The sequence below is a fragment of the Aythya marila genome (assembly GCF_965140915.1).
Source record: "Aythya marila genome assembly, chromosome: 14".
Classification (NCBI taxonomy): Eukaryota; Metazoa; Chordata; class Aves; order Anseriformes; family Anatidae; genus Aythya; species Aythya marila.
Genome location: NC_139055.1, coordinates 4,514,234 through 4,540,317, shown reverse-complemented (window position 1 = coordinate 4,540,317; position 26,084 = coordinate 4,514,234). Strand labels below are relative to the sequence as shown.

General features: G+C 38.3%; 1 protein-coding gene across 1 annotated transcript in view; it reads right to left on the bottom strand.

The window, feature by feature from the left end:
* Nucleotides 1-26,084, bottom strand: part of TENM2 (teneurin transmembrane protein 2) — a 782,568-nt gene that overhangs the window by 25,872 nt on the left and 730,612 nt on the right. Inside the window, exons 18-25 of the mRNA XM_082771651.1 lie at nt 24,225-24,371; nt 13,846-14,056; nt 10,810-10,929; nt 9,008-9,269; nt 8,038-8,305; nt 6,742-6,885; nt 4,920-5,169; nt 1,928-1,948 (exon numbers count right to left, since the gene is read on the bottom strand). Coding sequence (XP_082627777.1) covers nt 1,928-1,948; nt 4,920-5,169; nt 6,742-6,885; nt 8,038-8,305; nt 9,008-9,269; nt 10,810-10,929; nt 13,846-14,056; nt 24,225-24,371 — 1,423 coding nt within the window. The remainder of the gene's footprint in view (nt 1-1,927; nt 1,949-4,919; nt 5,170-6,741; nt 6,886-8,037; nt 8,306-9,007; nt 9,270-10,809; nt 10,930-13,845; nt 14,057-24,224; nt 24,372-26,084) is intronic.

Below are 26,084 nucleotides of genomic sequence, written 5' to 3'. Positions count from 1 at the left end.
CTGGCTCGGTGGTCTGGGCTGCTCTGAACTGAGCCTGTGGGAGCTGCCCCACTGCCGCTGCAGGTCCAGCACAGCCTGACACAGGGCAGCAGCCACCCTGCGAGACTGGAAAGGTCTCTGGGGTTTTCAGATGTGGTTTGCCAGCCTGTGCCTGCCTTCCTAAGTGAGTGTGCCCCTACTTCCCTTCAGCCTGCAGCTAGCCTCAGCTAAGTCCCACTGTTGCGGCGTGGAACAAGGTATGAATCAGGGTAAAGAACAACAGCAGAACATGCACTTATCTCCCTGTTCTCTGATGCAGTCCTACACGTGTCCATGGAGCTCACCCTGTCTTTCTCCCTGCAGTCTAACTCAGGGCAGTCTTGCCAGGGTGTGGGTCATTAGCTTCTGTTCCCCATCAGGGGAGCACCCCGCTGGAGCTGTTGACCTGTTATACTTACTTCTGCTCTTGAGCTCTGTAAGGGAACAGATGGAGGAAGACTCTCCACAAAAAAGATCTGAGGGACTTTGGCACAAGGACAACTAGTGGAAGGCAACGTGCATTCACTGCCTCCAAAAACATCTTGTTTTTTGTTTTCTGTTTTTCTTACCTGAAATAGTGAGATGTGTTTTATAAATGAATAGTAAATAGTTCTCCAACTGGCAACTGAAAAACTAAAGATCTTCTCTTTTCTCTGTGCCATGGTAATCCTTTATTTGAATTACAGAAAATAAAGGAATGTACCTTGCTTTAAAAGATCCTCCATAACACTGATACTGCTCAGAGGCCTCTGCCAATAATGCCTCTTCCTCTAACCTCCCTGGTGAGGGCAGCAGCTACCACCTGCAACCTTACTCTGGTCTGCTAGGAAGCCTGGTGCCTGACAGCAAGTGCAGGCAGCACCAGCTTGTGCTTGCTATTCTTCTCATACATGCATCAACAGTGTTAACAATAGCTTTTCTGGAAATATAACCAAAAAAAAGAGAAGCTGCCCAGAGCAAATCTCTAAGCACCTGAAAAATTAACTATGCTTATAATTGCAAATGAGGAGCCTCCAGCATCACCAGTAACCATTAGCAAATTGTGAATGAATTCATATAGATAAGAAAATCCAGTGGAGTTACATTTCATATACCAAAATATATTATGAACAGGAAATTATATTGTTTACTCCAGACAGGCTTTTGCATCTAACTTATATGGCAGAAATGAAAGAGGTCATGGACAGAACAGTATGGAAGAGCTTATAGCAGCTCTCCTTGTTCTTGCACTTGATCTTCTGCAGGTTGAACAACCCTTTCCACCTGGCAGGGTATGACATGGAGGAAGGTACAAGTGTTTCCTATGCTGCTCACATCCAGAAAGCCCAGTACTAAGAGGAAAACCCTTTTCTCCTAACATCCAGAAAGGTTACACCTCTCTTATGAACCTTACAGTGATTCCATCTAATGGTTGCACACAACCAGCCCCATAGGCTGACTGTGAAATGCATTCAATGAAAGAAAATAGAAACTATCTTATAAAAAATAGGACAGAGGGTTCAGAAAAATCTCTAATGACCGGAAAATGCATTTTTGACCTATTTCCAGTTGTTAGTGTTTTTGTGAACCTCTCTGGCATTCATAAAACTGCTGTTGTAGTTTACCTCAACCACTTAGACCAATTACAGACAGCAGTGAGAACTGTTTATATAGAAGTTAGCTTGGGGTTCATTATATTTGCATTCTACTAGAAAATTCTAATTACTGTCAGAACTTATTTGGTTGCTTTTTGACTACATTGCATAATTGCTAACGCTTATCATATTCATAACACACAATTAGCACATAAAATGTTTCTATATATGGTACATGAAGAACATAACGGTACACAAGAAGCACAACACAAAAAGCAAACACAATGAAGCAAACAAACCATATCAAATTATATGGGAAAGAGCTCGTGTCTTACCTATGTTTAAACTCTTTATTTCTTTATAGAAGGGGAACAGAAGGAAAAAGAACAAACAGTTAGCTGAAGAATAGATGGTAAAGCAAACATAGTATTTGTTTTATTTTACAAAAGGACACAGGAGAAGATATCTCTTTTCAGCACTAGCCTTAACTTGGTTTATGGATGAAGAACGACTGAGAGTGATCCACTCGCATCTAGTTCCCTAGTATGACACCCCTTCCCTCATCCCCCACCCCCCTGTATGCTGCAGGAAGCTTTCTGGACCACTGAGAGAGTTTTCACATGGAAATATACGTAGCTTCTGGGCTAGGAGGGAGAAAAAGTGGCAGTTTTCTGAATACAGAAGTGAGAGTGGGGAAGCACTGGGATTAGGATATTCTCAGACAGCTCGTTGAAACCTCTTTAATCAAAATAGTTTTCCAACAGGCTATTTCTAAACAAATTTCTATTACGCAGTTTATTTTCTTCTCCCCCAGACACTAAAATAACTGCTTAAGGCAAGTTTGGCTGCTACTTGGTAGCATTTTTTGTAGATTCTAGTTAAGCCAATCAAAACAAATGTTAGGGTAAAGAAAAAAATACCTTTTAAGTGTGCAGTAAGATACTGTGCAATGGGAGATGTGTAGCATTAATTGATACCTAGTTTTCTGTCTAGACACAAGCCAAAAGAAAAGCATCCTCTGCTTCCCAGAAGTAAATTAATACATTCTCCACACTACAGGGCTTCACTGTGTTTTTCTTTGAAGGAATATAAATTGAATAAAACAGTGAGGTGCATGACTCCTGAGCTGCAGAACTCAGTGCACAGCCCCAAACTTCCAATACCAACATTAAGTGTGACATGAAGTACTTCTGAGCCAGAATTTCTATTAGCCATTCAGATGAAGTACCTTCAGAAAGGACAGTGCAAAGGAAATATGCATGCTGGCTTATTCTGACTTATAAAGATTTATATTGGCTTACATAAAACCCAAATTATACCCATTGTTAAATCTAAACAAAGTGATACATTTAGTCTGTAATAGTTATGGAAACCCTATTTGCATATTATATGAGCTATTTGATAGTAGCTGAAGACTCATTCTAATTCATACTTAAATGGTTAAGAGTTTGAAGATTTAAATCATTTAAGTCATATTTATTTTGAAGTGTCCACTGAATCACAATTACTTCTATAAGTGATGTTTGCTGCATTGAGCCCTAATTCCCTTTGGAGAACAGGATATGGAAAAGATCATTGGGAATCCTAATAAACTGGGTGTAAAGTCATTTGCAGCTGTCCAACAGTACTCAAAACACAATAACTTCATTGTTCATTGCTAATAGTCATAGCAGAAGCTAAATAAACTACTCTATGGAAAACAGACTTTCATAAAAGAAAAGAGAACATGGACAAGAGCAGAAACAGAAGATAGGCTTCTTAATCTTTACTGCTGTCCTTTCTGCTCACCCACTCTGAAAAGTCTGAGTTGTTTCTTGCATAGGCAGAAAGCAAAATTCTCAGACTAGTAACGTCATAAAGCTGAAGATAACATTTTCAAGTATCTGATGTACTCCAAAACTTTGTCAGTGACTGGCATTTGGAAGTGAGATGGATATACATGTACATGTAAATGCCTTTTAATTATCCTAGTTTGAAAATGTTTCTCTTCACCTATATATCTGTAGTCCTATTTACTAGAAAGCTAGACATATCTCAATTAGTTGGGAAAAAAACACATTGGCATATTCTATGTAAAGCAGTTATAGTGTATACCGATATAAATGTTTATAGCAAGTCATACAGCTGTACCAGCTAGCTTCTATGGTCTATACTGAGCTGCCAGCAGGAAACACTGGATAATTTTGACTTTTTTTTTTTAAACCTCTGGATAATGAGGCAGACTGATGCATAGGTGCCAGAGAGGGATCTCCGAGTAGAACTGGCCCAAATCTGATCTCTTTTCTCTTAATATAAATTGGAATTCACAACAGTGACATCAACAGAATGACATGAATGGAAGAGAGGTGTGAAATAGAGCTAGGCCTCCCATTCTTTAACAGCCCAATCATTTTGCATTTCCCCCCGCTAATTAAAAACTAACCGTACAGTAGAAGCAGAGGAATTGGTTACTGGTCATATCATTAGAAAAAAAGAAAAAAAGACTAATAACCTAAATTCACTCAGCGTGTTCTGCAGATACATCCAGTTTACAAGAACACTATTCTTTTGCCTGAGTGGGCTGCAGAAGTATCAGAAGACAGCCAGTGCAAGATGTTTTTCCTTATTTTTCTGCCAAATAATCAATAGTGTAGTAACAATAAAAAACAGTTACATGAGTTATGGTTTGAAGCAATAGCTCTTGCCTCTCCTAGAGGAATGAAAAAAGGCGATGAAACAGAAATGGGTGAAGTGGTACACTCTACACTCATGCCCTCCCTATTAAGTGACCAAATCTTAATATTTTGTGGGGGAATAGAAGTATGATCTTGGAAAGAGTTCTGATGTTACAAAGTGACTCTGTATGTCAACCTTTACTGCGCTTGCCAACCTACAGAAATAAGCTTACAAGAACGGGAAGGAAGTGGGAAAGTGTCTTTCTACATCACTGATATGAAAACCTTCCTTCTAATTTCCCAAGACTTCTTTGTTTATCACTGTGGCTCAATACCTTAGGGCAGTCAGTTCTGTAGTTATCAAACAAAACTAAATGATGTACAGTAATGAAGGGAGATCGTATCAAATGATAACCACCAGGAAAGAAGAAGAAAAAGTACTACTGTACTTTTTTTAAAGTTAGTTTGTACTCTTTATTCCTTCTCTATATTCATTAGCTCTAACTCTAGTCTGATTAGCTACATACTTTGAACTATGCATTTCTGTGCCCCATTTCTCCACTGGAATTGAAATAGGTTGAAAGTGACAATGTTTTACAAAATTATAAAAATAATGGTAAAGGCTGATTTAAGCACAGGCTGCAGATTTGAAGTGCTAAGATTAACTTCTTACCTCAGCTCCAATATACTAGTAACATTCTTGGATGGGAAGATACGCCGAATATAGTTAAAGTCTCCAACAAAGAGACTTCCATCGATTCCCACTGCCAGTGCTACAGGGGCCAAAAGCTTATTTCCTTCTGCAAGACCATTGCAGCTAGGACAGGATATGCTTCTTCGGCGCCCATTCCCCATAATGCTGGTTATCACAGCTGGCTGTTGAGTTAGAAACTGATTTTCTCCATTGCCTTTGTGCAATATACCTAATAACAGACAGGAAGAGAAGTGGTTATTACAGTCATTTGTTACAGGTGACTTCAGGTAGTTCTCCTTTCAACAGCTGCTGTTAAGGACTAAACAGTGAAATGACTTCAGCACTGGTTCTCTAACAGTGCAAAAACAGTGAAATAGGTTTGCAGTAGAAAACAATAAAGGTATAATGAGGATTCTCTGTTAAAGCACACACAAATAAACAACTACAAACACAAACCCAAACTTAAACCCATGGTGCTTTGGTATTCAAAAATACCATCAGACATCCTTCCAGCCTAGCACAATTATTAGACTGTCTTAATAACTGGGAAGTGAGGAAGGAAAGAGCAGAGAGGAAGTGTTCCTTGTTAGTGCACCCACATCCAGTGAATCCAATTTCTTATGTTACATTTTGTTTGGAATTTTCTTCCAACCTCACTTTCCTCTTTCCCCCTCCCAGTCTTTCTCATTTTCTTCATGACACAAATGGAGATGCCAAAAAAAGGGGACAGTGCAGAAAAGGAAAAGACAGGAGAAAGAAAGATGGAACTCCTAAAAGGGCTGCTCTGGATTGCTGATGAAAGACAAAAGGGGAACTAGTGTTAAGGACCTTTATTAGATTTCAAGAAAAATGCTTTTAAGACAGGTTCTCTCTTCTAAACATACTTGTTCTAAAAGTAGATACCTGTTCTAAGAAAGGAGTGGATTCTCTGACAGAGTGACCAATTTCAACACCATCAAAGGTTGCAGAAATCTGGTCAGAAACTTTTAGCCACATTGTCTCTTGGAAATACAGTTGCATGATTCTAATGTAAAGCAACTGGCTCCCCAGGGACAAGTACTGTTGCCATCACTGATGACAGCAACAAATATCATGCTCTATCCAAATGGCCATCTCAGCAGTGTTTTTGATTTTCTGCACAGCACTTGAAGTGTGTTCAAATAGCTTGATCTTGCCTATTCTGAAGCTTTTGATTTCTTGAGTGACAGTATATTCTGCAACTGTTAATGCAAGAAAGAGCGGGAAGGCTATAGAAAACACTTTACAGGAATTAAATGAAATATATGTTAAACATTCAATTCCTTGGGAGTCTCTGGATAAAATGTGAAGACCAAGAATATTCAGTTTAGGGTACTTAAAGAGAAGTGAGGAAAAACCAAGCAGGTAACACAAGGAAAAGACAAACAAGAATCGGTATCTTGTCACAGTCACATACTCCTTTTAAACCCTATCTCAAATAAGAAAGAAAAAAGTCAAACAAAAGGAACCAGGAATGGATGTGGTTAAGATCAGATGAACAGGGAAGGAAGACATGAACCAATTACAAGCAGATGAATGAACAACAGAATAGAGGATAAAGATTTAGACTTTTATAAATTGATGTTTTGTAGGAGGGTAAAAAATCTGTTGAAAATCTATAGAAATTTTCTGACAAATGAAACACGTCCCATTCCTTACAAAACTAAAGAAGAAACAAAAAGAGTGAAGAAATTTTGTTTTTCAAAGGGTAAACATAATGTAAATTAAAAGTGTTCCCAGACAAAACTCCATATAGCACAGAAAACATGTGGAACTAACTCACCACTCTTGACATTAAGTACATGATGCTTATCCAAAGACCATCCTCCTAGATTGGAAGGATCTAGTTCAAATCCTTGCAGCAGTGCTGTCCTCTTCTCCCATAAAATCAGACTGGGGCAAGTCTCATATTCAAAACCCACAGAAACTGAAAAAAAATAAAAATAAAATCTAATATACTTGCTGAACAAACACTAAATTAAATGTCCAGGACACATTCAAATGGATCAGCATTCCAGTTCCCCTGCCCCCTCAAAAAGATGAAGTGATTATATTCCTCTCTTTTCATCTACAATATTAAATTCAGATCTTTGACTAGACACAAATTTGAAACTTCATTCATATGTACTCTGCAGGGATCTGATCACTTTTCTTTGAATAGCTGGCTTTGGGAAGTGACTGGTTTGGTGAGAGGAGAGTGAGAAATATAATTAAAAAAAGATAATAAAATTCTCCTATCAGATAACAGGACAAGATCAAACTCTTAATTTGCCAGATGTTCACAGCACTTATTGTGTTCATTTTACATGCCATATTTCAAGAAGCAGAGAAAATTTTGTGTGTTTTTAAGCACACACACAGTTAGCATTACTCAGGAAAGCAATATCCTATGCAATAATGTAAGAAAGAAAAGCTGTAGCAAAGATTTTAGAAAAGTATGGAAAAGAACTACGATTCAAGTAAGTTTTTTTTTCCACATTGGCACATCTCTAATGCAGTCTTTAGCACTGTTGTATCAAAAATTTTCTGATATTCAAATTAAATTGAAAATTTAAAAATATTGTGATGATCACCCACTTTCCTAGCCACTAGAATGAAAATCTATAAACAAGGGAACTAAAAATATCCATAAAACTGCTAGACTGAATGGCATTACAAAAACACTGCTTTATTTCAAATGTATTACACTGCAAAAGGCTGGAATAACAGTATGCATGAGACTCCACATGCACCAAAGAATGTCAGTCAGTTTGGATATGAGATTTATTTGTTAACTGAAAGAATATAAAGACAGCGATGTACCACATTTTGCCTAAGCCCCTATGTCCAGTTTTTCCAGTTGGCAGGTCTAAAATTTCTAAGTCAGCTACTGATCAGGAAACACGGCTATGGTTGTAGACCCTCTAAATGTGATCTTTTAAATATGTAAAAGAAACATGCTGCATAGATTGTAGCATAATCTATGTGTGGAAGAAAGAACTGTTTAGTACATTTGCTTCTCCATAGAAAATCTTTGCAGTTTTCTTACTAAAAATTGCAAGCGTTTGAAAAGTTTTTGAGCTTGCATATGCTGACTTACCTACAGCATCTGACAACCCATAAACCTTCTGACCATATGCATCTGTTTTGTCCCAGATAAATGTATAAGCCAAGTTGGGAGATGCCTGAAATGATTTTTGAAACAGATGCCCTTCTACCGCTACCATCAAATGAACTTTGATCAGATTCAGTGGCACAAGTGACTGAGTCATGATGATCTTAAGTAAAGATTTATATCCAGCAGTACGGGAACTCAGGTAGTTGAGCTTTATACTCGAGCCAGGGATCTCAATTTCTTCATGAAGAACCTGAATAGGAAAAAGATCAAACATTTTACATTACTGCTTTTTTATTTTTTAGAATAGTATCTCTGCATATTTTTTATGAACAAATGATTTTCTACTAGTGGTAATGGCTATCCTCAAATCAGTGCAGTGACAGAGCTCAGCTCCTGTTTCTGGACAAAAAGTTATTTGATCTCTCTCTATTTTAAAGGGAGTCCACTGCAAAAGCATAAATAAGAACAAGAGTTTTATTGCAAGTTATATGCAAGAGGAATACAAGAAGACACAGCTATAAGAACCTGCAATTTCCACTAACAATTTGTATGAAGTAAATACTGAATAAAGTAGTGAAAACGAGTGAAGTTTTCCTTTGTCCTAAATAACATGTAAGAAAGCAGACTGTGACCAGTAGCATACACCAAGCCTCTGCAAAATTCTCTTGAAACACCTAAGCTGCCAACTGAAATACACAGATGTACTTGATAAGTTGTATGATAATGAGAAGGTGCAAGGTAGTCAAACATAAATGTGTCTGCGTGAGATAAACTTATGGTATCTCCTACAGACTTCATTAGAAAGCTCAATATCTGTCAGAAATAATGCAACCCTACAGAAGTATTTGTTATAACAATTTCAGGGGACAAATGGTGATTGTGACAAGTGCTTCGGTCAGCAGTAGCATCTGACCACTGATTTTTATATCCTTTTCACTCACGCTATTCTTACCTGGGTTTCTGGTACAATGGGATTTCGGCCAGGAGCATCACTGAAGAAAGTGGAAAGTGGTGATGAAATGATGACTGGATCAGGACGGACAAAGCCACTTAGATCACAGCTGGGAATGGAGTTCTCCTCTGTCTTCATCACGAGTGTGTCCATGGCATAGAAGCTATTCCACGGCAACCATACTGTCCTTTCCTGACTCATAAATGGGGCCCGTTCGAAGTGCAAAGTTAGGGATGCTCCACCATTTGCAACCAAGTCAAACCTAGAAAAACATGGGGTTTATAGGTGATGAGACTGAATAATTCCAGTAATAACATTCCTGGCTAATGGAGTATCATCGCAATATGTGTATTTTAAGTGTCATGCTTCAAATTATTGGTAATGGGATGTGAACCTCTGGCAACTAAACAACTGACTGAAATACAGTCAAGACAAGCAGCAATTTGTAGTCATCTGGACAAACGTTGTTCCTATATGTTATAAAACCTACATTAAAACAATTTTCAATAAAAGAACAAACAGCCACATTTATTATCACTAGCCACCTTTATACATAGAAACAGCAGAGGAACCAAATTCATACTGAGCTGGACACTGAATTATCCCTTTCCTAATAGATGCTGTCCATCATGAAACAGAACGGGACAGGTGGCAGTAAGAATAGTAATGAAAAGTTTTGCTGTTCCTGTTCTACAAATAAGATAAGAATTCCTGTCTCCAGGATAATTGATCTATCATTTTTCAGAGAGATTAGATATTTACTCCCAAATCCCTGTATAATCACCATAGCACTGCGTAGCTCTGCAGGCATTTTGAAATCTGTCCTGAAGGCAAAAAATACTTCTAGGTTGTACTGACAACAGAACTAGTTATCAGTTGTTTCATGTAAATACTGGCAATGTAACAAATTACTCAATGATTTCATTTAGATCTAGAGTTAATAGTACAGCAATGTATGAGCTGAAACCACTGAAATCAACAATGTTATACTTTTATTATAACAGCAGATATGTGGACATGAAATACTCTAGTTCAATTTACTCATATTAAGTATTTCAATTCAATAGTTTGCATGAAAGATCAAGAAAAAATGGCAAATGTTTACAATATATGTGTCATAGATATGCTGTTTTAGTTACCACAGCCAGTAAACTACATAAACCATGACACATTAATTTTGGGTTTCTGAATTCGTGCACATTTCAAATCAGATAATACAAGGGGGGAAAAAGCTCTTCTTTGCACAGCAGGAAAATGTCTAAATATATTCAATTATAATCTTTTGAATATATTCTACCCTGAAGAAACACAAAATATAGCGGATCTTCAAAAGGAAAGAGAGACAGAATCACAGAATCACAGAATCACAGAATTTTCTAGGTTGGAAGAAGGGAACTTTTAACAAAATATGCTATTCTAAAATGATACTTTTTTTTTCTTTTTTTTTTTTTTTTTTCTTTTTTTTCTAGCAGCATTAGCCTGCCTTGCATTTTAAACTAAAATATTGCTGGTCTCAGCTGGGTATTTCTGTACACCACAAATGTTTTTATAGATACAGAGCAATTTATTTGAAGGGAGTCTGACTGCTAACGCATTATTATCAGAAGTCAGCCTTTTCATATTTACTTTCATTTAGTATTCAAAATGCCATGTGAAAAAATACTTTTGTGTTTACTTAATAGCTCTTTGCCCTGGGAGGAATGCAATGCATGGTACCACATGGTTCCATTAGATTGCACCATCTGTTAATCAGCAAAGATATTACATAAAAAATGGGTACTCAATGAAACAAGCAAACTCACGTGCCATCCTGACGAGTGATGGTATAGCCGTACTTTGGATACTTGACAAACGACACATTGACCCCAACTAGAGGCGTTCCATCTGTCGTCACCACTTGGCCTCTTATAAGAGACACAAGACTGAAGAAGAAAGATAATTAAAGGTATTGAAGTTAGTTATGAAAACAGTTACAGTGTTTATAAACTGAGTGGTGGAACATTTGTGCCTCATTTACTCTAAATCCGATTTACTGCAAGGTTTATTAGAATACTGAAGATACCATGATATTGCCCAGCTCTCTGTATATATTTAAATCAAGAAAATGCCGTCTATGCAATATGGTCTGTATATATGGAATGGGAGGTAGCACCTTCCCTTGGGCTGGAACGCAAATGTGATTGCCTAATGAGGCTTTGCAGAGGAGAAATTGGAACAGAAAGTTACATCATGTTCAGCCAAGCCACAACTCTGACCCTGAGGTCCCACTGAAATGATGACTAGTCACTTCTCAAAAAACAAAAAAAACTGGCTGGGTACAATATGATGTTTTTGGATGCCTAGTATACTTCAAAAACATGGTGTTATGCCATACCTGTTTTATGCAACTTATTTTCCAAATTAAGGTGCATGTACCTTTATCTTAGGGAGCACCAGACATTTGTACACTGCACTGGGTCCTGATTCATAATCCTTGCTTTTCACTTCGTCAGCAGAAGTGAGAATTTGATTCAAGGCCAGATTGATTCACAGGCAAAATAAACAGGTTTCTTAGCCAACAGGTTACCTACTTTGCTCAAACTAAAGGAGATTAAGACTAGTTATTCCTCTACAGTAAGGCATATTCAGTCGTCTTCTCTTCTGAGAGTGCTTTGCTGCTGGTGAGTGCACAGCAGGCAGAAACAGGCGACCCAACTGCATTCGCAGCCTCCTTGGCACTGGAAGGAGCAAGCCCCACTTCTCCCCGCTCTGCTGCTCTCTGGCATGGTCAGCCTGTTCCTGCCTCTTTGCTCTCCCAGCTGAAGAGGGCTCTCCATCTCCTGGCTCCTTTCCTTTCCACCTTCCCTGTATCCTGAGGGAAACTGGTGAGAAAGGGAAGCTGCACAGTAAAAGGGAGATGAAAAGGAGAAGCTCTGTGTAGATAGGTTTCCATCTCCAGTGGAAGCATGAAGAAAAGGGAACATGATCCTGAAACATGGGGAAAGTTAAACCTCACTGTAACCCCTAATCTCAAGGACCACTACACTTAGTTTTGCTGTAGCCCTAGGTGAAACGATTTCTATTTCAGCGCTAAGTGCTTCCAGCACGGTCCACCAACTCTCATGTGTTGCTACAGAGTGAGTCAGAAAATCAAAAGCCGCATTTCTGAACTGCCTTTGCACTGCAGGACTGGAGCTGTCCATGAACCTTAGGATGCTTCGGGCACATCGACACACACAGAAACCTGACAAGATAGATACTGAACCCTGATTTCTGGACCCAGTCCAAGCTGTTGGATGAGGGGATTAAACCTGCCTGTGTTTTGCCAAAAACTCACAATATTTAGTTGAATTCTGGGACAGCTTATTTATCCCCTATACATGCATTTCTAAAGCTATTTACTTATCGGAGGATATTAATTTTCATTAGTAATATCAGGGATTGTTTTTAGGACATTTCTGTTATTTCTGAAATGTTCAAGATGCTGTGATGTGCATTTCTAACTGTATTATACTGGCTGTTTAACAATTATTTCCTCATATTTTTATTCCAAACATGGGAGAACCCATTTATGTGAATAAATGAGTTTCATAAAAAAGAAACTTATTCATGAAAATGAGTCATTTGAATAACCAAAATATTACTTTTCTGTAATGTAACTTTCAATGATTTCTTGACCCTTCAGGCCAAACTTGATTTTTCTGAAATCACCATTTTGTAACACAACATGGAATTTAATGGAAATTCATACCTTTTTGAGAAAGTCTATTTGGAAATACATGTATATCCGACCAAGATGATTGTCTTGGCATTATTAATTTTCCTTGAATTATTTTATGTTTTAAAACAAACCAAAACAAAACCCACAAATAGTCGTAAGGAAGATAATTACACAAGTTCCTATAGGGGAACAGTGCAGAAAACAGATTTAGAAATAAATCATCCTATTGAAGAAGGCAACTAGTAAGGTTCATGACAACTTTTTCTACCTTCAAGTTCACTAGTTCAGGAAATAACTTGAATAAGAAAATTCTCAGCAATAAACCTTTTTATTTCTAAAATGAAGAAATACTGAAAGCAATGGAGACTAAAATTTGTAGCTAAAATCCAGATTCATATAAAGTACTGTCTGACTAGAAGTCAGACACACTGTACCTTCACAACTTAAAAGGCTAAGGCTAATTTTAAAATGTGATTAATAGGCCATTCAAAATGACATGTTAAAACGTGTGAGGTACTTGAGATGAATAAAACAGAACTATGAAAATCATCACCAAGAACTCTATAAAACTTAATTTTTAATAAATCTAAAATTTTAAATTGCAATTTTCCAAAAGAGCTTTAGCTCTGAAGCACCCAGCTCCTGCTCAGTCTAGATTTGTAATTCTTAGACTGTCTTGAAGACTCCAACCCATATCCACACACATATAGTTAGATTATTTCTGAGCAAACTGCTTGAAAGTAAGATGGGTGGTTTTCAGCAGCTGATTTTTTTTTTTTTTTTAAAGCACTGACTATTAAGAAGTGTATTACGACATTATTTACATGTACCCTTCTAACTATTAACTAGTGGGCATTTTCCATTGTTGTAGACTGCAGTCTTCATAAATGATAAAGCTCAGAAGCTCTTGCTCAGTGGAAGAAACCTTCTAGGTGTTGCCAGTATGTTAAAATGCTAATAAAACTCAGTGTTGTAAAACAAAGGCAACATTATAAATTTCCCTTAGAGTGCCCTGAAATGGAAACACGTGAAGCACCTGAAAGCAGAATCTCATGTTAAAACATGAGTAAAAGCTCTGGGAGAAAATTTCCTGTACAATGCAACTGCACAAATGCAATGTCAAATTTATAGCTGCTACCTGCTGTTGAAGGGATTTTCTCCTGGAATTATATGAGTGCTGTCCTTCCCCACTAAGAGCTTGATTCGATCATAGAATGACTTCACAGCTGGTGAACCAGAATGGCTCTGTTGTATGATGTCAAGAGGATCACGGGAACCCCGGCACAGCAGGCTATTTTGACAAGTAGACTGGAGGCAGCAATCTGGGTCTAGGCAGTCAACCAAGCCGTCTGAAAGGTAAGAAACATCAAGATTCAGCCAGCTGCACAGTGCTATCAAGCAAAAATATCTAATGGACGTCTTAAGGCACCGGGAAAAAACGTGAATGATTTATCTTCGTAATGTCTCTACACCACAAAACCAATTGGTAATTGAACCAACAATACAGCAAAGATAAGACTTTCTGAAAGTACACTTGTTAAACATCATTAATTAAGAAATTAAAATGGAATCCTCAATGGGGAGACCAATCTGCATAGTTAGATGAATCAAATCTACTTTTAACCCATATGAAGACAATACCTAGCACCACCCTTTCCTTTGGTATCATCATTCAACTTAATAGCATTCTCTTTATGGAATTCTACTCTAATTTAGAAATGAATAACCATTTACTTTAAAATATTATAATCTCTAAGAATTTAGAAACATTCATTCATCCACTATCAAGAAATCACAAAAATGAGGCATCCAGTCTGCAATCTCTTCTTAGTCTGTAAACTTTCAGAGACTCTCCAAGGCATACAGGTCTGATTTGCTGAATACAGGTATGACCTAGGCACATACTGGACACCATACATGAGAAAGAACATTCCAGTAGGTTAGCTGACAGAAGTACATTAGATTGAGATTACAACTCATCTATTTTCAAGTTTTTCAAATACACAACAGACTGATACTATGTTACAGAGTGATAATTGGAAGGAAAACAAACAAACAAACAAAAAACAAAACACAAAACAGCAAACCACCGTATAAGAAGCTTTCTCATTTTACAATTAACCTGAATTTCCAATGGATTGTGCATGTCTGAAATAACTGCTTCTGATTTAAGAACTAAATTGCCATGCTATAGTGACAATGTTTCATTCAGCTCACTATGGACCTTTAAGTTAGACAAACTACCTTGTTGTGAGAGCTATACATTTCTTTAAGGTCAGTCGCCTATTCACATTAAGAGCTCCATTCATCTTGAAATCCTTTCCAACACAGAGGTTTTTTGTTGGTGGTGGTTGGTTTTTTTTTTTTTTTTGGCTACAGTACATTTTCCAACTATTTTATATAATCAACGTGAAGACACCATCAGCTTCAGATTATAACTCAAGCCAGTTTCCCCATCAAGTGCTGAGAACTTTTTCTCAGCCTTCTGCTCTTTCCTTGGTCTGCGATACCTCTACAACTCTGAACTTAAAGCTGCCCACTGTTTAGTCCACTCAGTTCTTTTATTCAGACAACTGTCAGTCAAGAGGATCCTATCAACATGTTAGTAATAGCAGGATCAAAACACAGGATATAAATTACTCCCTTTGACAAATTTACATTTAGCTGTTACAGCTGCCTCGTTTTTTTTTGTTTTTTTTTTTTTACTATACCTGTTATTATAGGTGAGCATATGTTATGGCTGTAATGACCTCATCATGCAGCAGATTATGGGCTGCTGTGACCAAACACTTCTGACGACACCGTGAACTTTCAATTGGCATATCAATCTCTCAGTGTCCTGTCAGTCACGAGAATCACATCTTTATGCTACCAAGCCCCCTTGGATATAGTCTGACATTGCAATCTTCAGTAAATTACCCTGTCACTGCCAATCTTACTGTTATCTCACAAACAATCAAGCAGGCAATCAAACTGCTCTGAACTGCCAGCTAAGGACCCAGGAGGCTAGAAACATTTCCATTCAATATCGGGGAGAAACCTGCGTATAAGTCATTTCATGTAGGAAGGTTTTTATGCAATTATGGGAACTCATACTTGCACACTTTCATATGCTTAGAGGAATATTTAGGAGAGACAAGCATATACAATAACATAAATATACGCATGATTTACTTGTTTTGAACTTTATCGCTTTTTAAATGCATTGCAACAAGCTTTCTCATGAAGAGTCTCAGAGTAATCTTCTTACTCTGAAAAACCTTCAGTAATGCCTTTGTTATACAGTCACAGAAAACATGCATGGTCTCCTCCTGCTGCAGCCCAGGATACCACTGACCTTCATTGCTGCACGGGCACAGTGCTGGCTCACATTCAGCCTGGTGACCACCAGCTCCCCAAGTCATTTTCTGCAAAGCTGCTTTCCGACTGGGTGACCCCCAGCATGTACTGGTGCATGGGCTTGTTCCTCCCCAGGTGCAGGACTTTGCACTTACCTTGTTGAACTGTGTGAGGTTCCTGTCAGTCCATTTCTCCAGCCATATTGTACCATTAAATATGAAATTTAGCAAACTTGCACACTTAGTTGCATTAGACTCAGTTGATTAAAACAACGGCTAGAAAAAAATGTACCTTCCGTTAGAGAAAACTGCCATAAGCATGAATTTTAATTGGAATTCAGGACTTTGTTTTTAATATATATTTCAGAGGTTGTCATCTTGCAGATTTCCTCAGGCACGCTGAATTATTTATATGGTTAATTCAATGACAAAAACTTCACCATCGGCCTCATCAAGATATTTTTGCTTTTCAGAGCATACACATCTGAGTTTAAAGTCAGCAGCACTCTGAGACTCTGTATGCTACAGGACAGGTAGTGCAGAGGGAGTTAAGATGGTGCTAAACCTCCTCCAACAATTTGAGACCAAAAGAAGCCCTGACTTGGCTTTAACTGAGAAGAAAGAAATGGGAAACTTGGATATAATTTAAACTGGTAGTACAAGATGAGCTCTCTATTGCTGTTCTCAGTTATTCCCAAATCTTTTCAGAAACAAGGTTAGTGTCATGGGATTCCTCCTGAAGACTTCACATCTGCTAACAGAGATGCACATTTATTGACCTTCTGTGAACTGTTACATAAAATTTTTGGCAGACTTAACCCAAGACAAAAAAAAAAATAAATCGAAGTATCACATGTAAGAAAAATAATCTACTTGTGCACGCCTATATTTTAAGATGAATTTTGAACACCATTACAAGGGCTAAAAAGCACACAGCAGAAACAGTGAGATATATATTATTGCTAATGCATCTAGGAGCTCTCATCATCCATTTTCCTGATCACGTTCAGATGCTTGGATTCCAAAATCATGCTATAGCTTTCTTTGGAAAGTTGACATTGAGTTTCTGCCTTTTTGTTTGTTTTGTTTTCCATCTCCTACAAGTAAATTATTTTTAGTCCCCACTCTTCACCAAATACAGGTTGTACTCCAGGTTCAGTGTATGATGCATGTTGGAATGAGCCACCTCTGACCTGACATCCAGCTGCTTGACAGAATGCTTTCTCTACACAGCAGGGGACAATTCTGCTTCCACAACAAAACTTCTGAGCACATGCTCAGTAGAGGGCATCCTTACACTTCACTAGCTTCAGGAGCCAACAACTTTCATTGTAAATCCTGGAAAATTTTCTTTTTCCAATAAACATTTCAGACTGATGATTAAAATGGAGGTGGGGGGAAGCGGGGAGCAGCAGCTCCTATAAGCCCTGAGGGCGAAAGGGCCTTTGATCACTCTAAGGGCAAATTAGTTAATTTATCATGATCCGATTTTAATTATGTGTAGTATTAATATACCCAAGGTGAAAGAATTAGAGATGCTCTATCAGATTATCAAAAGAGTATGTCTTCTCTCTGCCAATACAGAAATATTTTAATCGAGCTCTAATGCTGCATGCAGAGCTGTTTCCATGGACAGACTATTCCACTGCCCAATACATCTTAATATGAGTAAGTTTATCTAATTTTTAACCCAAATTTCCACTTTGATATCTTGATCTAATTGCTGTTATGTTGGCATACATCACTCAGAATAACTCCTCAGAAGTTCCTGGTACTAATAAGAAAGGAAATGCTTTTAATCCTGTTCCAGCCCTACTCCTCAAATGGCTTAGCCTAACTGGAAAGGCTCTCTGTAAATTGTCAGGATATTCGTTATAAACCAGGTTGTAAATCCAAAATTGTGGTAAGGTAGAATAAACCTGGGTTTCTGTAAGTTGTGCATGCCTCTGAATGCCAAATAACTCCCTAATGAGGTTTTTAAGTGCCCTGGAATATGACATCGGCAGAGCAACAGCTCCACTTTCCTTGCCCACTCAGGACTCCTGTGCTGCCCAGAGCCCTTGCAGTCAAGGAAACATAGCCACAGCTGTACACTGGGCACTCGGTCACCCCTCAGACCCTGGGAATGCCGGCAGACTATTGATGCTCCATCTCCAAACCTCACATCACCAGCAGAGATGACTGAGAGGGCTCCAAGATAAAAACAATATTTGGAAAAATTCATTCAGTTCAGTGGGCACGTTGGTACCATGCCTGTGGAGCCACTGGGGCTTTTTAAACCATGGGATTTGCAGTCACTGAATTTCTTGCTTTCCCTTCTCCATGGGTTGTAAGAGCATGTTACTGTAGTAACGTAATCCATGGGGGACACTGTGAGGATAAGCTGGCTAATGTGTGTAAAGACGATTAGAGGCTGACATGAAGTTTTAACAAAACCACATACAAGTACACTCATTAGCTCTCGTCAAACTTATATAATGTCTAGTTTCAATACAGATTTTATATTTGAGCCTACATGACTCACTCTGGCCCTCATCCACAACAGATTTCAACTACTCATTACAGTTAATGTTCTAAAAGTGACTATTGTACAGGCTCTGGGAAGGTACTTTCTGCGCCAAGAGTATTCTGGGTATTTATATTGAGAACTTCATAAAATCTTTTGTCTGTGCTGATTTAGAGACCCCTGCTGAGGCAATGCTTGTTGAGGCAAGCTAAATTACATGATTTGCTTTTGTGCTGTGAAATACTTGTATTATCTTAAATGTCACGAGCCTGATGCAGTATCAAGTCACAGGATTTGTAATTCTCTAAAAGCAATTTTTTTCTAAATGTTTATTGCAGGAAGACACTTCTCTTTTCTTTCTATTTTCTTTCTGTCTAATTTCAGAGATGAGTTTTCTAAGACAACTTAAATAAACAGCCTTTCAATCAGTCAAGTGCACTGTCCTGACAGTGAACTTCACTAGAAATGTATTTTGCTCTTGAATTGAAGAGAATTCATACTGTAGCAGATAGCTGGCTTTCTCTCATTCATTATCTTTAATGTATTGTGCCAAACAGAATTACCGCCAACTGCATTTCTTGGAGTTGTTACAGCTATATAGTAATGAACTGAAGGGCAAAATTTGTCTTCTGAGATATGCACAACTCTCTTTACAAAGCCAAGTAGAAATAAGTTAAAATGTATTTTAAATAGAAGAATGTCTCACTTTGCATACAAAAACACCCAACAAATACAAAACAAAACAAACAAACAAGCAATTTCTCATTCTATTTAACTTAGTATTCTATATTGTTATGGCTGTTTCCCTTCCTTCCCGACTCAACTGTAGCACAGATGATTACATTTTGGGGAGAATTATGAGCTGTGAAGTGATACAAGCAATAGTATTATTTAAGCTTTTTATTTTTATTTTTCTAATGTTCCTGCACCTGTTCTCTCCATCATGGTCAAATCTGAAACAAACCAAGTTAGCAAAGTTTTGGTTGTCTTCTGCTTTTCCTTCCCTGAGATAGCATCATTTAAATGAGTTGTCAATATAATATATGTGTATGTATATATATATATATATATATATATATATATATATATATAAACACGAGAAGAATAATTCTGAAAGGTTGAAAAAGGTGAAGTGTTAGCAGGAAAAGAAAAGCTTAGAAAGTGCAACTCAAGTGGGTGATATGGGACTTCTGATAAGGTTGCTTCTGCAGAGTTCTTTCTCAAACACCTCTTTGGGGTTATCCCATCGAGCTCAAGACAAAGGGCTCTTCAAACATGAGGTCTCTGCAGGAACTGCATCCATCATCTAGTGAAACTGTCCTTTAGAAAACAAATATGCTTACATTACATTGTCCTTTTTATTTGGGCGCACTTAAAGGTCTAAGGTGAAATCTAGTTAAATACAAACAATTTAATAAGAGTGTTCCAAGAGGCAAAACCATTATGTAATTTAGGAACAGCCAAATTATTATAAAACAGTTATTGTAAAAAGATGGTATAAATACCCTCCTACAGAGATTTCCTTATGCAGTAAGTTAAAAGAAATACATACTTAACAAGTAATGTACTTTCTCCCATTCCTCAAAATACCATTTTTAATCTCTTAATTTCCTAAAATAAGTCTACAGTGAATTAAGTGGGCTATACATGTCTATTGGGGGGGATTATACATTGTAATCACAATTATAGGTCTTCAAAAAAAGCCATTTCTAATCCCTCCAAAAGATGCTTAATAACTATTACACTACTGAGGGACTGATTAAGAAAAGGGATTAGATTTAGAAGTGGCCACAGTGAGTAAATTACATTACTCAAACACATTTTGAAAAAATAGAAGCAATTTCCTATTAAAAAAAGATATTAAAAGTGAGTCTGCCAAAACAAAAGCAACCAAAAACCCTTACCTTCTGATTAGGCTTGCTCCTTAAAAACAAAGAAATGCCTTCAAATCTTTTTCAGCAAAGTAGCCTATACATCACAGTGACCCTATATAGGTTCATAACGAATACCCCATTAAGCACTTATCTAGACCCGATGTGCTGATAAAGACAAATAAAGGTAAATTTTTCCATAGCTAGCTTGGATCATGCACAGCTCTACCTGAACAGCTCTGAGGAGAAAACATCTCCAAATACTCTCCTCTGGAATCCCGTTTTATTTATGTGAGTAATATGCACTGACATCTCATATAAAATGAAGATTTGTAAGTCTCAACAAGACAGGGACACATCTGCCACTTCTAGGAATAAACCAACTAAGGGGCATTAATCTAAAATTGAAAGAAAATACTAAGCATAATCTTTCATTTTTCTCTTTCTGAACTATGGTATGTAATTCATGTTGTGGCAGACAATAAGACAGAACCGGACAAATCTGAATCCCTTTGGAGTCAGTGGCAATGCTCATCTTGACATCCATGAAATGAAGACTTAGCCCAAGGCTTTTGAATCTGATTGTAAGATACAATAAGAATGGCTGAACAGAGAAAAAACACCAAAATATGTTAAATCTATTGACACATGGGAAAGAATAGTTGACAGAAAATTATTGTTGCATTTCAGTGACATGCTGAAGTGACTACATTTTAATATAAATAGATGGATGGAAAAGGAAGGGTGTTTACTTCTGCAGATAAGGTCCTCATTTAGACAAAAAAAAATTTAGACTACTTTCTTTTGGAAGAGTAGTTTGTGTGTTCACTACTACTCCAGAACTATTTGCTTATGTTAACAGAGCAGCAAATGAGTTCAACACTTGGCTGCAAATAAACTGTTGAGTTTCAAGTGAAAAGAGTTAGTGGGAGGAGAGGTGATTTCTTTAACTTTCAATAAACTTGCATTTTCATGTGAAACTGGGTGTTCTGCAAACTAGCTGAATCTTTCAAATTGATTCCCATTGTACAGTTTCCAGCTTCATCTCATGAGAAAACAATCTAATCTCTTCCTTTTCAGACAGAGTCATAATTAAATAAATGTGCATCTTAAAAAGGAAAGCACACATTCCTTCCTCCCTCTGCATTCCTGCACACTCCTGTGGTCTTCCCTGCGTTATCATTAATAAACATCAATTAAACACAGGTCACTGGGTGTGCTCCTGGCCAGATGTGTAGTGAACCAGACAGCTGAAGAGTAGTGCAGCTTAACGTAAAGGCTTTGAGATACTAAGTATTAAGGGATTAAAGTTATAGCCAGTCTTGAGTTTTGTTGCAGCTCTTACCTGAGACTGACAATTTGACAAACTGATAGGAGTGACAATGACTGTCCTTACAGGGAATATTGCAGTGGACTCCACGCCATCTTAAAGAAATCCAAAACCCCAAATATAATCAAACTGAAACAGCAAAAATCACAAAGGCATCTGAGAGACAAATGAGTACTGAGTGCAACCCAGCTGCAGCGCAGCTCAGTTTGTACCACCCGCGCTGCATGTACAACACAGTGTGATTGAATCAAAGGGCTTATCTGTTTGCTTTCCTTACAAATACCTTGCAGGTGTGCGGAGAAACAGCTAACTGAACAGGTGTTGAACATATCCTAAGCTCCCTTACAGAAAAACTCCACAGAAATTTAATAAGGATGATACTATTAGAGACCAATAATGATCTTTGGATTAAAGTACTAAGCTAAGGGTCAGGAGATAAAGGTTTCACTTCTGGCTTTATCATAAAATCCCCATGTGAAAATGTGTTGGGGGTCAATTGGACTTTTCAGATTATTTGCACCTTGGAACAGCATTGGATTTTCAAACTAGCCACACTCCCACAGGAAGCAGTGAGCAGTAGTCTATCTGGCCTCTACAAATATCTGACTTCAGCCTGCAAGTGCTGAGAACTTGAGTTCTCCCCTTAAATTTTCTAGCTAGATCAAACAGTTTTCTTTCAGGTATGACTATAGTGAACTAGAAACCATTCATCTGGTATAGCAGCACTGATTAATGCAATGTGTCTGTTGTATGGCCTATGTATATTATATATCCTTTGATTTGCCTTCCATAAGGGAAGTTTTAGAATTCTGCACTTTTAGATTGGGAGGAATAGCTGAATAGCCTCACTAGTCAAATCATTTTTTTTTTTTTTCCTGGAGTGCCTTTCTGTTTTACAGGTGAAGAATATTGTCTTGGATAAGTAAACAAGCTGATCCCTGTATGTAAGTGTTTTTGTACTTTTTTAGACATCTGATTTCAGTATTTCTAATAATGTTTTCCAAATTCACTCCTTGTTTTGTGTATCTGATGATACACACCCATTTTCAAAATTTCCTTTATAATCTTCAAAGCTAGTAAAACTGCAAGTCTAAGCAATTCAGCTTTTAGTTTCTTACACTGCAGACTCACGCCAGTTTAGTGGGTTTTGTAGTTTAGTTAAATGACCGAAGTGTAAAAAATAATAAAAAAAAAAAGTCAAAACACTCTAAATGATGTAACTTGGCAGTTGGATTCTGCTCTTTACAAAGCAGAAACACATTCGGTGACACCTATAAAGTAAACTCCAGTTCTCTGAAACCGAATCAGTCCTAGTTCTTTCTAAATATTTCTGTTCACGGTGATCATGTGAAGCCAAGGAACTAACAGAGAATTTACAGATTGGACCTAGCAGATGATATTCAAATGTGGTTACATCATGTAATCCAAAACAACTTCCCCACCCTGAAATTTTATATAAAATTACTCATCTTAATGACAATTTTATCCTAGAAGAATCATTCCAATAAGCCAAAGTTCTCTGTTACTCTGCAGTTTGCGGAATATCGCAAGTAAAACATTTATTAATCAGCAAACAACTGATGTACTCTTTAGTTATTAGCCAAAGAAAAGTGAAGGAGCCTGAAAGCAAAAAGCTGTGTCTAGTGTTTGATTTCTAATAATGAGCAGAAGGCGATGAAAAAGAATCCAGGTGACTTACTAAAGACATTGTAATGAGAGGTATTAGAGCTACTTCAGATGAAAGGGATAGTTTACCAAGCAATCCTATACAGATGGCACAACTTCTTAGAACTGCTTTCAGGCCAGTATAACTTAATACACCATGGAAGGCTCTACGAAAAGAGAAACTAAAGTCATCTTTGAAGGTAAACACAGAACAAATTCTATATTTAATAGGTTTGTGCCTGATAAAGGAGAAAGAAAATTGAAGGGGGATCTCAGAACCTTACCATATATGACTGTTCAGCACAACACACTCAGCCCTCTCAAGTCTGGTGTACAAACTGTGAAATACAACAGTGAGCTCCAATGACTTACACAGGTTGTGCACATGAGAGCACGACCCTGGCCTCAAGCACAGAGCTGAAAAAATGTTGCTAAATATCCTGCTAAATCAGCTGCTATGCTTGTGCACACAGGCACAGTCATTTACCTTTCACTTCACACGTGTCGAAAGCCTACAGGAAAAAGTTCTCATCTGCAGGCTGTACTCAGCACCCATGAAATGCCATGGGCTCCTGTGGAATGCAGGCTGGGAATGAGCCTGCCTGCAAGTTTCACACAGGCGCTGTGGGTTACCACGTCTCTCCACAAGGCCCCAGCACTCCCAATCTCATTTGTTTCAAAAGAAAAGGAACAACAACGCTCGGCGACAACGACAGCCATATTCCTTGTGAAGTAAAATGACTCAGGAAGAAAGCATGGACAACCCTCTGCTCTTTAGGGACTGGGAATTGGAAGACTTTCGCTCACCTCCCTCGTTATCCTTGTTATCGGCACAGGAAGTTTCCATGGCAACGTTGCATCCAGGCCCTCTCCAGCCGGTCTGGCAGACACACTGCCAGCTGTTCTGGCCGAGCGTGCATCTCCCATTGCCGTTGCACAGATCGGGGCAGCCATCTGGTTGAAGAAATGAGGAAGGTAAGTACAAGACATGCTCATTCCCACTAACGCTCACACGTCTGACAATATTACTGTGCAAACAAAAAGCCCGGCTCTTGCTGGTGGGGCAAACGCTCTGCCAGCCCCAGAGCCACAGCCCTGGTGTGTGTAGAGAAGGAGGAACCCTGGGGAAGTGGGGACTCAACTCAGGCCTAAAGAGAAGCTGAGGCCTACCATCAGCCACGATAAATGTTTTATGAACCCTGTAAATGTTCAGATCTTCAGTTAAAGGCAGTGGATAAAAATAATCGTCTGCTGACAAGGTCACGTTTTTCCCGCTATGTGTTTGTATCCATACGTGAGGGAGAAAATCTTATACAAGCCCGTCAATGTTCAGCGTGCCTTTTATATCATGCATTGAAAAATTCTCCAGAGCTTCTCTAACACAAAGTTTAAGTAAATTGTTCTGAAAATATTTTCCTTCTTTAACATTCACTTTAAAAGCCCTTCTTATTTAACACTAAGTTCACAATATAACCTTTCACACTTTTGGAAAGACAGCATATCTAGAAGAGGTAGCCCACAAAAAAGCATGTTTTGTATTGACTATGGATGCGATGTGACTTACTGTATAGCAAAAACTGAACTGGAAACAAAAATATTCACTTGCTAAGGTGCTTATATGCACTAGCAGAATGTCCATAGGCAAGAGAACAACTTGATTGCTTTTTATTTTTCCTAAAACTGAATGAGTTTCAGGACATGTTACTATGTCTTCCTGAATATTCACTATGAATAAAGAGCAAAAAAAACCCACAATTCCACCCCGTAAGGTACATGAAGCCTTGGTAACCTTCCGACCACATCCAATCCATGCAAACATCTCTCATTTGTCTATAGATGTGAAAGAAGATTTGGGAGTCCTGCAACGGGCCTCTCATATCACCTTCTTATAAGGAGGACAAGGCTCTGTTGCCATACTGTTGTCATAGGTTGGAACCCAACCACTCCAGCTCTTTCATCTGGTTTGGAGACACAGTCTAATCCTGTCGGGTATCTACACTACCACCACAGACCGTGGAATTATTAATCTCATGCTATTGGTCTTGGGCAGAAAATGTCATCCAAAACAGCTCACAAGGCTTCATGCTTTCCCATTCTCCCCTCTAGTACCAGTGATGGGTCACAGCCAGCATCGAGATGTGAAGGGACCTGTGCAGCCCTCTCAGGTCTCACCAACTGGCTGGATTAGTCCTTTGCATTTGTCTCTGTGACCTCAAGCTGTGACTATTAATTAAGTACTCCATTTCCTTCCCCAGGCGTTTTAAAAGCGCTGAGGAACTAATGGGCACCCTACCAGAGTGTGGATAATCTTTTCATCAGGTATGAGCAAGGAAGGCAGCAGTGGGAAATATCCAGAAAGCAAATAAATATGTTCTGTTTGTCTGAGCAGCACAGCTGCAGATGTGCAGTACTGGAGAAAGACCAAGATGACAGGAAGTCACCTCTCTGCCCCTTGGTCTCTGCAGGTGACCAGGAATAGGAGCAAGTGTCAAACTAACACACCTGGTGCTGAAAGGTTGAGCAGCCTTCCAGAAATTGCTACTTTTGGCTGCCTGTAAGAGCATTTCTATAAACCTGTTCAGAAAGCCAGAGCTTTGAGTTTGGTCTCTTCCTGCTCCTCCTAGCAGCCTTGGCCATAACCAGGTGATGTTAGAGAGAAGTCCCTCT